Source organism: Mesocricetus auratus, unplaced genomic scaffold (assembly GCF_017639785.1).
Source record: "Mesocricetus auratus isolate SY011 unplaced genomic scaffold, BCM_Maur_2.0 Super-Scaffold_100044, whole genome shotgun sequence".
NCBI classification, from domain to species: domain Eukaryota; kingdom Metazoa; phylum Chordata; class Mammalia; order Rodentia; family Cricetidae; genus Mesocricetus; species Mesocricetus auratus.
The window spans coordinates 957,427-973,429 of record NW_024429221.1 but is presented as its reverse complement, the minus strand read 5'-3'; the positions used below and the strand labels follow the sequence as shown (position 1 = coordinate 973,429).

Here is a 16,003-nt window from a genome sequence, read left to right as displayed (position 1 = left end):
TTCACTCACTCACTCACTCATTCACTCACTCACTCCCTCATTCACCCACTCACTCACTCACTCATTCACTCACTCATTCACTCACTCACTCATTCACTCACTCACTCCCTCATTCACCCACTCACTCACTCACTCATTCACTCACTCATTCACTCACTCACTCACTCATTCTCTCATTCACCCACTCACTCATTCATTCAGTCACTCACTCATGCTCTCATTCATTCACTCGCCCTCTTATTCATTCACCCATTCATTAACTCACTCACTCATTCCCTCTCTCACTTCTTTATCAAACATTTTCTGAGAACCTCCCAAGGGCATAAGCAGCGGTCAGGGTCATTTGAAGCACCGCACTACAGAATAGAAGGCCTTTGCCCATGCAGAGCAGTATCAGATAGGGAACAAGACAACGATGGATGGAGATAAGCCATTGAGGTCTAATGGGATTCTTGCATAAACTACATAGCCTCTCCGTCCTTTGCCTCCCTGTCTAGTTAAATGCCACTTTCCCTCTGAAACCCAAGTCTGGTATTGCCTCTTAAGTGAAACCTCCCACTCCCTAGTCTCGAGTCACTGGGCTTCCAGAGGACAGAGTATTTTTCAAGTTGATATAAAAGTAATTTTATTTTACGTGTATAGGTATTTTGCCTATATGTATGTTTGTGTACCATGTGCAAGCCTGATGCCTGTGGAGGCCAGAAGAGGGTGTCAGAACCCCTGGAACAGATGCAAACTGCGATCCCATGATGACTGCATCTGGGAGATGAACCCGGATGTACTCTCAGATTCCCACGTCTTTCCGCAGTGACTCTTCGGTGTACTTCACACAAGCTGAAAACAGAATAGGAGGGAAATATTGGAAGGCTCGCTACACGGAATATGCTGATGCCACTTTCAGTAGAAGAAAGTCGCCCTCTGAGACTGAAGCCCATCTTGGAATCCTTGGTATAAGGGGACCTGGCTCTGATGTTTTGAAGGGGGTGTGTCCACCTGGGAGCAGACGTCCCTGCAGAAGCACGACTCTTCTGCTGTGGCTTATTTCTGCCATCTCCTTTCATCATTTTCCCTGGCTCCCCAGGTCCAGTCATCAAGGCAGAGGTGGGGGACACCCTGCTCGTGACCTTTGCCAACAAAGCCGACAAGGTGTATAGCATTTTACCTCATGGTGTGGTCTATGACAAGGCATCTGATGCAGCTCCGAATATAGATGGTAAGTCCCGACCCACCTTATCAAGGAAAGGATGAATGAGGAAAGGAGGAAGAACGAGACAGGGGTACTGGGACGATGCTTTCTGTGCAAGCATGAAGGCCCAAGTTTGGATCCTGAGTGCCCATGCAAAAACTGGGAGCAGTATGGAGCATGCCCATACTCCAGCACTGATGTGTGTGTGTGTGTGTGTGTGTGTGTGTGAGAGAGAGAGAGAGAGAGAGACAGAGAGACAGAGAGAGAGAGAGACAGAGAGAGACAGAGAGAGAGAGAGACAGAGAGAGAGAGAGAGACAGAGAGAGAGAGAGAGACCTGTATGGGTGCTGGGAACTGACCTCAGGTCCTCTGCAAGAGCAGTATGTGCTCTTAACTGCTGAGCCTTCTCTCCAGCCCCCAAAGATAGGATTCTTGCTTAATGTCTCAGGGTATCTTCTATAGGACTGAGTATGATATATTTCATATAGAAGATATTGGTGGTATCTCGCAGACTTGTGTTTAATTGTGTGAAGAGGACACTACCATTCATTAAAAACCGGCTGGCTAAACGCGGTATGAGAACAAAATAGGATACAATCTGCAAGGAGAGAAACACTTCACTTTTCAGCTTCTGTCTCATAAAATGACATATGAAGTCCAGGGGTTCTCAGGGTAGAGTTTGTAAGAAAGAAAAACAACCTTCCTTTTGCAAAACATCTCATCCGGGAGAGCCACCCAGGACTGGAGACCCAGCCTGGCAAGCTTAAAGTTCTTGCCTATGTGAAACTGTTTCATTTGCACCCCTAGGATTCCTGAAACCAGGGGCTCACGTCAAGCCCGGTGAGACCTTCACCTACAGGTGGACAGTGCCGGAGAGCGTCAGCCCGACACATGAAGACCCCCCCTGCCTCACCTATCTTTACTTCTCAGCAGTCCAGCCAATCAAAGACACCAGTGCTGGGCTCGTGGGGCCTTTGCTGGTCTGCAAAAAGGGCTCCCTCAATGCTGACGGGACACAGGTAGGCCACCAGCGCCACCACACGCTTCCTAGAGTTGTAGGTGTGGAGGGTTGGCAGTGTAACTGGAGAGGAAGCAGCGATGGGCAGTGGGAAAGCAGCGTCTCTTCTGAAAGTGACTTCCAGGGTTAAGAGGGTCTGTTGAAGTTTGAAAAGTCGAGACCATGACCCATGATCTTAGCATTTCTGCTCCTGGTGTGGTTGGTATTTGGTCGGCATTCTCACCTGTATGTTGCCTTGATTCTTGAATCTTCAATATCTATAAGGGTGTGTGATTGGGGTCCTTCTTGCTGAATGAGGTCTCTCAGACTTGGGTACACCCATGAGCATTTTTGGCATCTTTTATCCAAATAACCCAATCAGAATCTCCAGGGGATTCTATCTGTGTCAAAGCTGGGGGTTGTCACAAGTCACCGAGATGAATTTCGGTGGCTGAAAGGGAGAGAAGGCACGTAGACAGCTGCTTGCACACCCCAACTCCAAGGGTTGGGTGGTTGCATGGATGAACAGGGCAACGCCTAGGGTTTCAAGCTGCGTTTATACAATTTAAACCCATTTATGAAAAGTGGAAAATCTGCTCTCTCAACCATTTACTTCATCAATTATGTCCCAATCAGAAACAGCAGGCCAGTTCATTTAAATGCTGTATTTTATAGTATCTGGCATTGTATAGACCTCTTGCACGGGTTTAAGGACTGTCTATGTGAGCTTTAAGGACAGAAAACATCTTGGTCTATCTTGGATTGTCAATTATCTCTATGAGGAAGCAATGTTAGAAAGGTCTGCATTTGTAATACAATGAGCATGTGCCCTGTGCCTCAGCAGGCAACAGGTGATTTGCATCTCAGAGGTGAAGAAACTGAGACTCAGAGAGACACTGAGTGATACTCAAGGAACTATATCTAGTAAATCTGAAGGTCATAACAATGCAGGAGCATCTATCTAACCCTTCCTCTCCCCAGGGCACTAACCTGCTTCTCGCTGTGAAAAAGTCCTGAGCCAAAGAGATTAAGGACCAAGAACTACTATAAAGTAGTTCTGATTTCCTTTTCTTTCTTTCTTTTTTCTGTTGCATCTACTCAATGAAAATCTTGAGAATTTCTTAGAGTCTGCAGAGAATGTTGCTAAGCCAAATACTGTTCATAGTAAGACTACTTATTCAAATTGAAGAAAACAGAGGACAAGAAAAAACAATAGTAAAATACATGATGTTTGGTTGATAAACAAAACAATCTGGCCAAAGATAAAGCTATTTATAGTGTGAAAGGTCCTTAGTAAGTATGTCAGTCTCTCTGCAGACTAAAACCTGGTCAGATTCTTCTAGACAGGTAGAGAGAGGGAGGGGCTTAGAGAGGAGCGTTTCTTCCCAGTCAGTGGTCACTATCTCTGCGGGAGGTAGAGGGGGTGTCACAGAGTGTGGTCAGCTGACTCAAGGCTGATCTCTGACCAGTATCGCCCTCCACATAACCATTCAACTCAACCCCCAAATTCCACGTTCTGTCTGTCCCATTCCTTCCTCCCTGTCTCCTTTCCCATTCCCCTCCCCCGCTTCTTCCTCTCCTCACGCCTCCTCTCTCTCTTTCCTCAACACACAATGACAGAAACATGGAGAAACAAGGAAGAGCAGGTGGGTAGGAAGGGAGCCCTGAGCTGACATAGTGTCATTTAGAGAGAGAGGCAACTGGGTAACATTGCTAAGGATCCCTGTGAGGCAAGCAACAGGATAGAGAATGGCTTGGATAGCACACATCGTAGACATGAGGACAACAACAGACAGACCTCACTCCGAGTCCTGACTTAGGAAATGATGGGTGAGCGTGTGGCTGATGTTGGTGAACCAGTTTGTGTGACTTTTAGGACTAACGTGAGCCGTACGTTTATGTCTTCGTCTCTTCGTTGCCTCTAGAAAGGAATAGACAAGGAATTTTACCTACTGTTCACAGTCTTTGACGAGAATCTCAGCAGGTATCTCGATGAAAACATCCAGAAGTTTACTTGGCACCCCTTCAGTGTTGACAAAGAAGACAAAGAGTTTGTGAAGTCTAACCGGATGCATGGTATGGAAGGCTGAGGCACCCTGGGAATGCGCTGGAGCCTGCCTACCTGCCTAACTTTGGTGTCTTTGGTATTGCTTGTGGTCAGGGCATAAATCATTTCATGCCTTCAGCTTCATGAGCTCCCAGGGATACTGTGAGTCTGATACATCCAAAACCTAGTGCCGTCCTTAGACAAAGCAATGCAGAGTTTGAAGTAGCAAGGAACACAGGGTTTTCTACACTTTGAGCCCAGAGTGTAGACAATGGCTGATGAAGTTCCCACAGCTTGGCTGATAACGGGAGATAATGGAGAATAATCACACTAAATATGTCTAATTAAGTAGAAGGAGTGACTACTGCGGGGATTAATTCCTCAAACACTTGTGGTTCCCGTCTCATCTTAATTTGGGATAATGACTTAATTCTTTTTCAGTTTCTCTTTATATCATAATGGCAAGCCACCCAGTGATTGTCTGTGGCTAACCAAGGATTCTGTTGGTCTCAGCCACGTTGCCTAATGCAGCCAAGCAGAGTCAGATACCGCAACCACAGGAGCGAGCGGCTCCCAACTTGCTAGCATACTGTAGCATTAAAGTACGTGCGAGGCTGTGAGGCCCCCTGTTTTGGCTCCAAGCATAACATTTTTATTACCTTTTAAATCAGTACAGAAGGATGCATAAACAGGCTCTCAAGTCCCTCCCTAGCTCAGGAAGTTCCCAAAGCCCAAGGTTACAATAACCCACAGTGATCAGGTCACAAACTCCCATGGTCTTCAACGCTAAGATCCAACAGAAACCCCTTTTGGAACCCAGAGAGCAATGACCTTCAGTGTCAGCCTCCAGGAGAGATTTTCTATAATGGAACACGGATTTGTTTCTGATGTCTGTTTGCTTGTTTGTGAGACAGGGGCTCTTGTATCTCAGACTGGTCTCAAACTTTGAACTCCTGATCCTTTTGCCTCTACCTCCCAAGTGTTGGGACTGCAGACATGCATCATTTTTTTAGTTGACAATAAAAGGGAGAAACTAAGCTGTGAGTGAGGACATGGTCAAGCCGTAGAGGAAAAGCCAGACTTTAAAAGATGTCCTTGGAGATGCTCTGAATAGAAAACATAATACAACTGACGGGCCACATCAAATTCAACTTCAGCTTAGTTTGACCGTGTGACACTCATATTCATACATCATCGAAAAGCACATTTCAAGGAATGTTTCTAGGTTCAGATTTCATATTAATTATAAACTGGGTTCTATTGTTTTCTTGGCAAGGAAAGGAGAAATAAAAAAATTAAGGATAAGGGGCTTCATATGGTACCCTGCCATGAGCTGTGTTTATCTTATGAGCTTTATTTAAATGGCATTTGATGAATAAATGAATGAATGAATGGATGAATGAATAAATGAAAGGTCTATAAATAGAAGCATTAAATGCATGTCTAAAGTCAGAATAGATTCTCTTCCAACTCAGCCAAACCCTAAATAACTTAGCATCCCACATGATGATAATACTCTTTCAAATTCTATAGACAAAAGATTTAGGTAGTTTACTGATAAAAATATTATCAAAGTTTCTTTAAAAATATGTTCTTTTTAGAAGCCCCAGGAAACTTTACTAGTAATTCTAAATTTAAGTGCATTTGGTAAGCTCCATTGGTTTGACCAACAGACACAGAAATAAAAAGAAATTTTATTCACAAGAAGATTTTATGAGAAGACCATCCCTATTAGACCTCTCAGTTATCTCTACAGAGTAGGAGAGTGAACGTTATACATGGGCGTACTTACTCAAGTTCTACCTTTTCATAAATATAGTTCCTCCTGATACCTCCAATCTGTCTCCACTGATATGCACATACAATGTCAGTTTACCAAAACACTTCTGGATTACTCACAATCTATGAGCTCATAAATGAACATCTGATAACCTCTTCTGGAAGCAAATGCAAAGCCATTGGCAAATGAGAGTCTGTCTGAATTAAATTAATTCAATGCAATAAGTTAATAATGGAGAAGGTCACTTGACAAAAGATAACAGGATAAAAATCTCAAAGAAAATTATTTTTTGTATCAAGAGTTTTCTAGAGGAATATGGGAATGTGGGGAAGTCAACTGATATTTTTTTAATTATTTTTATTATTTTATTATGTGAATGGGTGTTTTGCCTTCATATTTGCATACTCACCATGAGGCCTATGGAAGGCAGAAGAGGAGGTTGGATTCCCTGGTACTGGAATTACAGATGTTTGTATCCCCATGTGGGTGCTGGGAATTGAACCTGGGTCCTCTGCAAGAGCAGCCAGTGCTCCTAACCACGGAGCCATCTCCCCAGCCCCCTCAAACGGCACCCTTATAAGGAAGATGCTCTTCTGACAGGCAGAAGTAAGATGCTAACTGGAAGGCATTCTGCTGTCGAGACAGTTTTGTCATTTAAAAAACTGCAGAAAACAACCTGGCTCTATTCCTCACCGATTCTCGGAATTACTGTCCTAGGATACGCTTTGCTAAATTTAATAAGTGTAGTGTATTTTCAGATTTGTTGTTAGTTCTAGACACCATGTGCCTTGTTTTCTAGTAGTGCTCACCCTCTAGTACTAAGGGTCTTACGTACGGCCCACTTGGTTGAGGGTCTCCCTGGATCACAGTGATGCTGCCCCCCTGAGACGGCTTTGTCACTACGACTACAGAGTCACGACGGCGGGCGCTCACCGTCTTCTCCCTTCCACTTAGCTATCAACGGCTACATGTACGGCAGCCAGCCAGGCCTAAGCATGTGTAAGAAGGACAGAGTTTCCTGGCACTTGATTGGAATGGGCACAGACACGGACATGCATGGCGTTTATTTTCAAGGCAACACCATCCACCTCCGAGGGACCCACCGGGACTCCCTGGCTCTGTTCCCCCACATGGCCACCACGGCGTTCATGCAGCCGGACCACGCAGGTAACCCTGACAGGGCCGTCTCAGGTGACCAAATCCCAACTTGTCCTCATACAATTCTCCTCCAGGGAAAGCTGGCTCTTCAAAGATTCCAGAAGCAGATATAGTTTTGACTCAAATCCGAATTTTGGCTATTTTAGTGCAAACGCACAGAAAGTAAAAGACAGAGGAGTTGTTAACCAAAAGGTAGATCTGGGATCCTTTACATGACTTTATCCACAAATCCCAGTCACACGAACTTAGGGGAATCCACATAAGCCCATGTGGATCCATGTGACCCCCAGGTTAACACATGAGCCCTGGGTGAACATATTTGACCCTCCGGTTAACACACATAAACTCTGAGTGAATCCATGTGATCCTCAGATTAACATACGTGAACCCTAGGGGAATCCATGTGACCCTCAGATCAACACACATGAACCCTGGGGGAACCCATGTGAACCCTGGCCAAATCCATTTGAATTCTAGGTTAATCCACATGAACCCTGGGGAATTCAGATGAACCAAGATGAACCCTAGGTGGACCCATGTGAACCCTGGTGAATTTGTGTAAACCTTCAGTAAATGCCCAAGGTGAATCCTCATGAATACTAGGTGAATATGCTAATTAATAGTCATGAAAAAAAGCGTAATTCTTGCTCTCATTAAGCACAAATGTAGCTGAAGATACTTTTGAAGCATCTACTTGGCATAGACAGCCTAGTGAGTGCTTTAGGCTATGGGTCTGTGGTGTGGCTTTTACTGTAGCCTGGTCTCCTTCTGCTTGGAATGGAGAGTGGCTTGGGGCTGAGTGGTTTGAGAACTCCTTTATTTTCATTCTCTTGCTTTCCTCAGAAGGCAAGTTGTACTAGGTTTAGAGTTCGTGTTGCTCCTGGAATCTCTTCCCTTTAGAGATTCCATCTAAACAGACCATTAGGACATTTATACAAAAGACACAGAGAGACACATAAGAGCATGTGCTCTCACTGGAGAGATTGACCTCTGTGGTGGGTATTCAAGGCTTAGCAAGAGCCCATAGCAATGCCCCTGTGGTGGGCACCCAATGGACACCTCATGCCATCATGAACTTTCTACTTCTTGGCTTCACCCTGGAATCGCAGCAGAGATGGCTCTGTGTGATCTGTTAATAGCTGGAGACTGGGGCTTCAAAACCTTGGCCCAAGAGCTTCCTGCAAATAGAAGCTCTGTACTCTTCATCTGGAAATGCTCCTACAGAGTTCCACCTGTCTGCACTAATATACTTGATCGATTACGAGTCACCCAAACCAAGGGCTGCCTTGTGCAGGATGCAGGTTTTCAAATACACAGCAAAAGGGAGCAGGGACTGAGAGCAGCCAAACCGTTCTAATCCACAGACACAGGGACTCAAAGACGGCTGCTGGCACACCCGTAGTGATCTGTTTCGCACTCCGGTGCTTTGATCATTGAATGATTCATATGTCCCGTGGGCTTGTAAGGATCTTCAACCCTAGTGATCTTTTCTGGCTTGTGCTTGGTGGTGAGCGCATCTCTGTGACTAGAAAAAAAGTCTGGTCTCTTCAGTAATGGCTGTCCCTTATCTGTGAGTTGCAGAGAACACTGAAAAAGTAGGTAGTGTGTGTGTGTGTGTGTGTGTGTGTTGGGGGTGGGGGTAACTCAGTAAAGTGCTTGTTGCTTAAGCATTCAAGCCCAAGTTCAATCCCCAAAACCCTTGGGAAAAGATTTGTATGCACAGTATGTGCCTTGTTTCTTAATGCTTTGTCTGGGCATTATTTTTATTTTCTCTTTGTTATTTATCATTTCTTAAAATTTTCCCTACAGATTTTTGCATATATATGTGTATATATATATATACATATATATATACATATATATATATATATGGTTTCCAGTTTTGTGTTTTTGTGGATTTCTATGTCTATGAATATGTGAGTCTCTGCATCTACACACGTTTCTTATGGTTTTTCTCTTTTTTGGCTCTTTTTCTTCTATTAGCTGTTTCTTTCATTCTAATCTGGTTGATTTGATATTATTTTATCTTACTTTTAGATGTCTGTTTGTATTCTATTGAGGGAAAGAAAGGGTATGGGTTTGGGTGGGTATAGGGTTGGAGGAGAGTAAACCATAATCCAAATTTATTTTATGAAAAAAATCCATTTTCAACTTAAAAATAAAATATCACATCTCTGCTTTAATAGGTAATACTCTGTATATAGGGGCTCATGTTTGTAATCCTAGTGTTGTCGCCATGGAACAGGGACATTCCTGAGGCCCATTGGCCAGCTAGCCTAGCCTAATTGCTGGGTCCCAGACAATGAAAGATTGTTCCAAAAAAAAATGAGATAAATGGCTCCCGAGGAAAGACAGCCCAGGTTGTCAGTTTTAAACTGCATCAATCTCTGCCAGACATCTTTGCTGATACTCTAGAGAGCACTACGGCTGATCTCTTTCTTTCTGGTCCATCCAGCATGAAACACACGCGCCCTCCCAGGCTCAAGGCTGTAATGAAGTAATCCATTTGACTTTCGTGCTTACTTGCTTTATAATTTATGAAATCCTGCAGGGCAGAATCCTTAACCGTGGCCTAATTTGAACGTTGTCTAGGTCTTTCATCTCATAGGTAATTAGTTCTCTATAAACCAGGTTGGGCTGAGAGTCACGGGGACCAGTAGTTTTCCAGGAGTGACTGTAGACAGGTGTGTACCGCAGGGATGACCCAGAGGAGCTCTTCCTTGGCAACAGTATCTGGTTTCTCCCTACTACGAATGAATTTCATGGAACAGTTTCCCTCCAAAAATATTATAGTCAAAGTAATTCATTCCTCAGGAGCTATGCTTCAGACGCACCATGAGGTCAGTATTCTAACTGCTTCCTAGCGTTGGGATAAGATGTGTTTGGTAAGATCACTACCACCAGAAACACCAAGTCACGGGCACAATGCTAAGCCTTTTCTCCTCCAGGTATTTTCAAGGTGTTCTGTTCCACCTTGCACCACTTCGTGAGAGGCATGGGTCAGATCTATGAGGTCAGCAGCTGTGGCAACAGGGACCCTTCTGAGCCGCCCTACGGGATGCTAAGAACCTTTTTCATCGCCGCTGAAGAGGTAGAATGGGATTATGCCCCTAACAAAAACTGGGAGTTCGAAAAGCAGCACTTGGACGCAGGAGGGGAAAGGTACCATGGGCAAAGCCACGACGGTTCGGTGGGAATGCGCATGCTCTGTGGGCCTTAGCACCCGTGGAAACCAAGTGGCCGGCTTTCCGTGCGCAGTTCTGCGGGCAGACCCTTTTCTGTATGAGTACAGAAGTTAACGACACTTCTGTCTAACTCGACTGGAAATAGGTCAGAGGACACCCTGAGGGCATCATAGTGGGTTCCTGTGCCTCTCCCAGTTCCCTAGCTGTGACTGGTATACTTCATAGCTTCGAAGGATGGACGGATGGATGATGGATGGATGGGATGGATGGATGGGATGGATGGATGGATGATGGATGGATGATGGATGGATGGATGGGTGGATGGATGGATGGTTGAATGGTTGTTGGATGGATGGGATGATTGGATGGATGGATGGGATGGATGGATGGATGAGGATGGATGGATGATGGATGGATGGATGGGATGGATGGATGGATGGATGATAGATAGATGGATGGATGGATGGATGGATGGATGATAGATGGATGGATGGATGGATGGATGGGATGGATGGATGGATGATGGATGGATGGATGATAGATGGATGGATGGATGGATGGGATGGATGGATGATGGGAGGATGGATGGATGATAGATGGATGGATGGATGGATGGGATGGATGGATGGATGGATGGATGAGGATGGATGGATGATAGATGGATGGATGGATGGATGGATGGATGATAGATGGATGGATGGATGGATGGGATGGATGGATGGATGATGGATGGATGGATGATAGATGGATGGATGGATGGATGGATGGATGGATGGATGGATGGGATGGATGGATGGATGGACGGACTGGGAAGAAAAATGAACCAGATGAGGCAGAGAAGGTGTGTGGACACAGGAGAGAAGACAGGCTGCTTCCAGCAAATACGGATCCAGGTGGGGACATCCAAGGATGATTTGAGGCTATTGCCTTGAGAGAGGTTCCCGAGTTAGGGCAGGAAGAACAGATCTCCAAGGTACCCCGGGAATCTGTTGGAGCGATAGCAGCCAGGACCACATGTTGAAGCTTCAGCTATGCTCAGGCCACACAAAGGTCTCCTGTCCTAATTCTGGAGTTGGGGGTCCAAGCTCCTCGGGGTACACTGGGAGAGTCTGGGCACCAGGAAGGCATCTGGCACAGATGGCAGACTTCCCCCAACATTGACATTGTCTACTTCACAACTTCCTGCTGCTTGGATACAGCTGCCCTTGCGTGCAGATGAGGAAGCCTAGGTGGGAAGAGTGAGCACATCCAGCTAGTCTTTAGCAGAGCGGGAGCTGAACGCAGAAGAGGAAAATCCACCTTCTCTCCAGGACACCACACTGTCTTTGTACTCCCTTCCCAGGCTCTGGCTACCACGGATCTCCTCAAGCCCTTCCTGTCTGCGGTACACAGACACCTCTACCACCGCTTTCCTTTCAACACCAGTTTCTTTCCTTACTTGCCAGTCATTGTTTCCGGGAAGAGCTACTGTAACACTGCCGCCTTAGACATAATTGAAAAAAAAAAACCAAAGTGACTATGGAGAAGTTTGCCCTGAGGGCAAGGGCGTTTAAAGTCTACTCAATTATTCACAAACAACTTGCTAATCTAGACATGTTTCTTTGGGACAACTTGTGCTGCCAGTCCAAGTTAAGCACTGATGTTCTTTCTGTGGAAAATGAAGACTAATTTGGCCATCTCTAAAGCAATTATTTCACTAAGTGGCTGCTGTGGCTGCTGCCTCTACTGTAACTTCTGTTTGAAATTCGAATCGATCTGAATGAGCAGGAAGTCTAGCCTCAGGCTCTGGAACTCTGGGCTAAATAGCGTAGAAAAACAAGAGGGTGCTCGTGGGACTCGAGGGTAAAATGAATTAATTCTCCACTACTCTGGTTATTAACCATAAATCAATTGAAGTGAGGTTGCTAAATTCTATAGTTCTATCAGTTTATATAAAGGAAAGGGACAGGAAAATGACTCAGTAGGTAAGGGACTTGTGCCCAGGCCCAATGACCTGTGTTCAGTCTCCACATCCCAAGTGGAGGGAGAGAAACCGACTCCCAAAAGTCACCCTCTTCTGACACCACCCTAGACCCACACATGATGGCATGGACATGTCCTTGTGGTACACATACTCGCACAGCGTCTCCACTGATGGCAGCCGAGAGATCCCAGCTTTTGTGCCTATGATTTTTTTCCGTCTGAGGATCACACTGAAGCCTCCTACAAGCTGCATAAACACTCTCCCACTGAGATCAGCTGCTTGTTTGAGACAAGAGCACATTGAGTTACCCAGGTTGGAATTCAATTTCTGACCCTGAAGAAGCTCAGAGGTGTATCCGGCCACACCTCCAGCTTAAGCATCTGATTTTACCCTGAGGCTATTATTTTTGAGCCACTTCCTAGCACAAGTCATGTCTGAGACATTTATTGCTCTGATCAGCACAGACCCTCTCGGTACCTGAATTTCTTCATTGTGGGATTCTTTAGAGTGTTCTGGGAAGGCTCTGGGATTCCAGAGAGGCGACACATGAACCTGTCAGCACAACTTCACATCAGATGTTTGCAACAGGAGGAAATCTGGAGAAGCAGATGAGATCATTAAAGAAAAAATGAGGTTAATGGTGCCAGAGCTCCTGAGCTTGAGGACCAGTGTGTGCATGATTTAGCAATCCCAGGAGTCACCACAATGAACATCTACTGAGCAGTAATTATACGCCAGAATATGCTGAGACTTTTATAAGCAATTCGTCATAATAGCTTCACAGTACACTTGACTCGTCCTGGCAGCGCCTTGCCAGCATCAGCTTGGTAAAGTTCTCCTACAGCAGAGAGAGAGCCCAGGAATAGTAAGCAGAGCACAGCCTGGGTCTGTGCCTGTCGCAAGTGCGGCTAAGACCCACTGACCATAAAAGTAGACTCTCTCCTTTTGCAATGAGTGTAGTCAGAGCAGAGGTGCTATTGTTCCATTGAATATCCTCAGCCCAAAGTGCTGGGGAAGCTGTGAGGAGCACAGACTTTACCACTCTGAATACGTGGTCCCCGAGTAACAGGCAGGGAGGGGTGCAGTCTCTAACAGAGGGGAGGTTTAGTGAGAGCTCCCAGTGGAGCTCACAGCCCCATGGGGGGGGATAACGGAAGCTCCCCGGAGGAAGCAGCCTTTGAAATGAGATGCGGAAAGTGAGATACTGCAAGAAGATGCAATAGTTCTGGGCAGAGCAACTAATGTGGCCAGGGACGGGATGGGTGGAGGGCTCACCAGGCTCCAGAGAGCAGATGTCTAGGATGACATAGCGTCTCGGGGTGAGAAGTACCAGACAGTCATGTTCAGAACTTAGGGGAAGCAGATAGGGCAGGGTCTGAGCCAAACTGAGACGGTTTGCAGAGAGGATCGCTGGAAGTCTCCCACAAGGAAGAGAGGGTCAGCCTTAGAGCTGGGGGCTACCGTGTCTGCAGAGAAGAGAGCAGGAAGGAGGTTGTGTGGGACAGGGAGAGCCATGCCGAACTTTTCCTGGATTAGAACACAGGCGGTTAATTTGGGAGACGTGGAAGGACATTAGCCTCACCCTGCTTTGGAAGTGAAAGTGATTTTTATTTTCTTGGGGACAATATCTCACTGTGTAGCCCAGTCTGGTCTTGAACTAGCCATCCTTTTGTCTTGGGCCATGGGCGGCTGAGGTTATGGCTGTGCCAGTACACTCAGCTGCTTCTGAGTTTTCTTCTCCACCTCTTGGCACGGTGACAGACACCCACAGCCAGTCCCTAGTTTTCACAGACTTCACACTTACGAGTGTGCCTACCTGTCAAAATACGTTTGTCACACCCCACTCCCAGAGAGTGGCGCAAAAGGCCAGTTCTCCAGTAAGGCCCAGGCAACACACAAGAAGGGAGCCAGAGTATCCCCAGATCCTTCAGAGAGCCTTGAGGTTCCTGTGACGATGCGAAGATAATCTGAAGAGCTGTGAAGACATCAGAAGTCTAGTGCTCACATTCACGGCCAATGTCAACTGAAGCCGGTCTCGGAGTCTTACCTCAGCCCCGCCCTTGTGGACAAGTGTTCTTGACCTTTTTCACGCCACAGCGTGTGCATTTGCAGGCTGTGTGTACAGGGTCCACTGTTAGAAAGGGCAGGGGTGTGGAAGCCCTGTCCCAGGTTCCCAGGCACAAGCAGGCTGGCATATGTTGATGGAGAAGCTTCCTTTGGGCTCAGGACAGTGCGGTGAGCTGAGGTCTGGGTTAGCACACACTGGCATCTGGTAAAGCATCTTCAACAGGTGGCTTAATAGAGCACACACACACACACACACACACACAAAAAATGAGGAGAACCACGCATTTTCACCTTCCCAGTACACATGCTGCAGGCTTGGGGGCTTCAAAAGGGAAGAGTGACAACCGTGAAACCTGGAGGGTTTCAGAGCTGAGGAGGGTGTGAGTGTGAGTGTGTTTCTGTGAGGAGGTGTGTGAGTGTGTGTTTTTGTCAGGAGGGTGTATGTGTATGTGTGTGAGTGTGTGTTTTTGTCAGGAGGGTGTATGTGTATGTGTGTGAGTGTGTTTTCTGTGAGGAGGTGTGTGTGTGTTTTCTGTTAGGAGGGTGTGTGTATATGTGCTGTATGAGTGTGCTTTCTGTGAGGAGGGTGTGTATGTATGTGTGTGTGAGTGTGTGTTTCTGTCAGGAGGGTGTGTGTGTGTATGTGTGTGAGTGTGTGTTTCTGTGAGGAGGGTGTGTGTGTATGTGTGTGAGGGTGTGTTTCTGTGAGGAGGGTGTGTGTGTATGTGTGTGTGAGTGTGTGTTTCTGTGAGGAGGTGTGTGAGGGTGTGTTTTCTGTGAGGAGGGTGTGTGTGTATGTGTGTGAGTGTGTGCTTTCTGTGAGGAGGGGGTGTGTGTATGTGTGTGAGTGTGTGTTTTCTGTGAGGAGGGGGTGTGTGTATGTGTGTGAGGGTGTGCTTTCTGTGAGGAGGGTGTGTATGTATGTGTGTATGTGTGTGAGGGTGTGTTTCTGTGAGGAGGGTGTGTGTGTATGTGTGTGAGGGTGTGTTTCTGTGAGGAGGGTGTGTGTGTATATGTGTGAGTGTGTGTTTTCTGTGAGGAAGGTGTGTGTATGTGTGTGAGTGTGTGTTTCTGTGAGGAGGGTGTGTGTGTATATGTGTGAGTGTGTGTTTTCTGTGAGGAGGGTGTGTATGTATGTGAGGGTGTGTTTTCTGTGAGGAGGGTGTGTGTGTATGTGTGTGTGAGTGTGTTTTCTGTGAGGAGGGGGTGTGTGTATGTGTGTGAGTGTGTGTTTCTGTGAGGAGGGTGTGTATGTGTGTGAGTGTGTGTTTCTGTGAGGAGGGTGTGTATGTGTGTGAGTGTGTGTTTCTGTGAGGAGGGTGTGTGTTCTCTAGTACTAGCCAGAGAAGCACAGCCTCTGTTGGCCATTAGGATCCTCTAAGGTTAGCCCGGCTGAGAGCCTGGCAGCGGGTGACAATGACGGTTCCCGAGGGTGCCATGGGTCCTTGCTGGGTTGCTCTCATGAGGACACGAGGGCTCTGAGGTGCTGACTGCTGTCCCTGCCCTCAGAGGTGTTACAAAGGCCAACTTCCCGGGGAGCCCCTGGTTCCAGCTGGGGTTGGGGAGCATCAACACAGAGACACTCCTGGTCTTGCCACCCTCTGACACCCTTGATCTCTG

At 46.4% G+C, this 16,003-nt stretch overlaps 1 protein-coding gene across 1 annotated transcript in view; it reads left to right on the top strand.

Moving 5' to 3' along the window:
- The window catches only part of Hephl1 (hephaestin like 1), a 72,440-nt gene that overhangs the window by 39,689 nt on the left and 16,748 nt on the right, over nt 1-16,003 (top strand). Inside the window, exons 7-12 of the mRNA XM_005084034.4 lie at nt 809-948; nt 1,082-1,213; nt 1,994-2,205; nt 4,109-4,259; nt 6,965-7,177; nt 10,117-10,330. Of these exons, the coding sequence (XP_005084091.1) occupies nt 809-948; nt 1,082-1,213; nt 1,994-2,205; nt 4,109-4,259; nt 6,965-7,177; nt 10,117-10,330 (1,062 nt within the window). The remainder of the gene's footprint in view (nt 1-808; nt 949-1,081; nt 1,214-1,993; nt 2,206-4,108; nt 4,260-6,964; nt 7,178-10,116; nt 10,331-16,003) is intronic.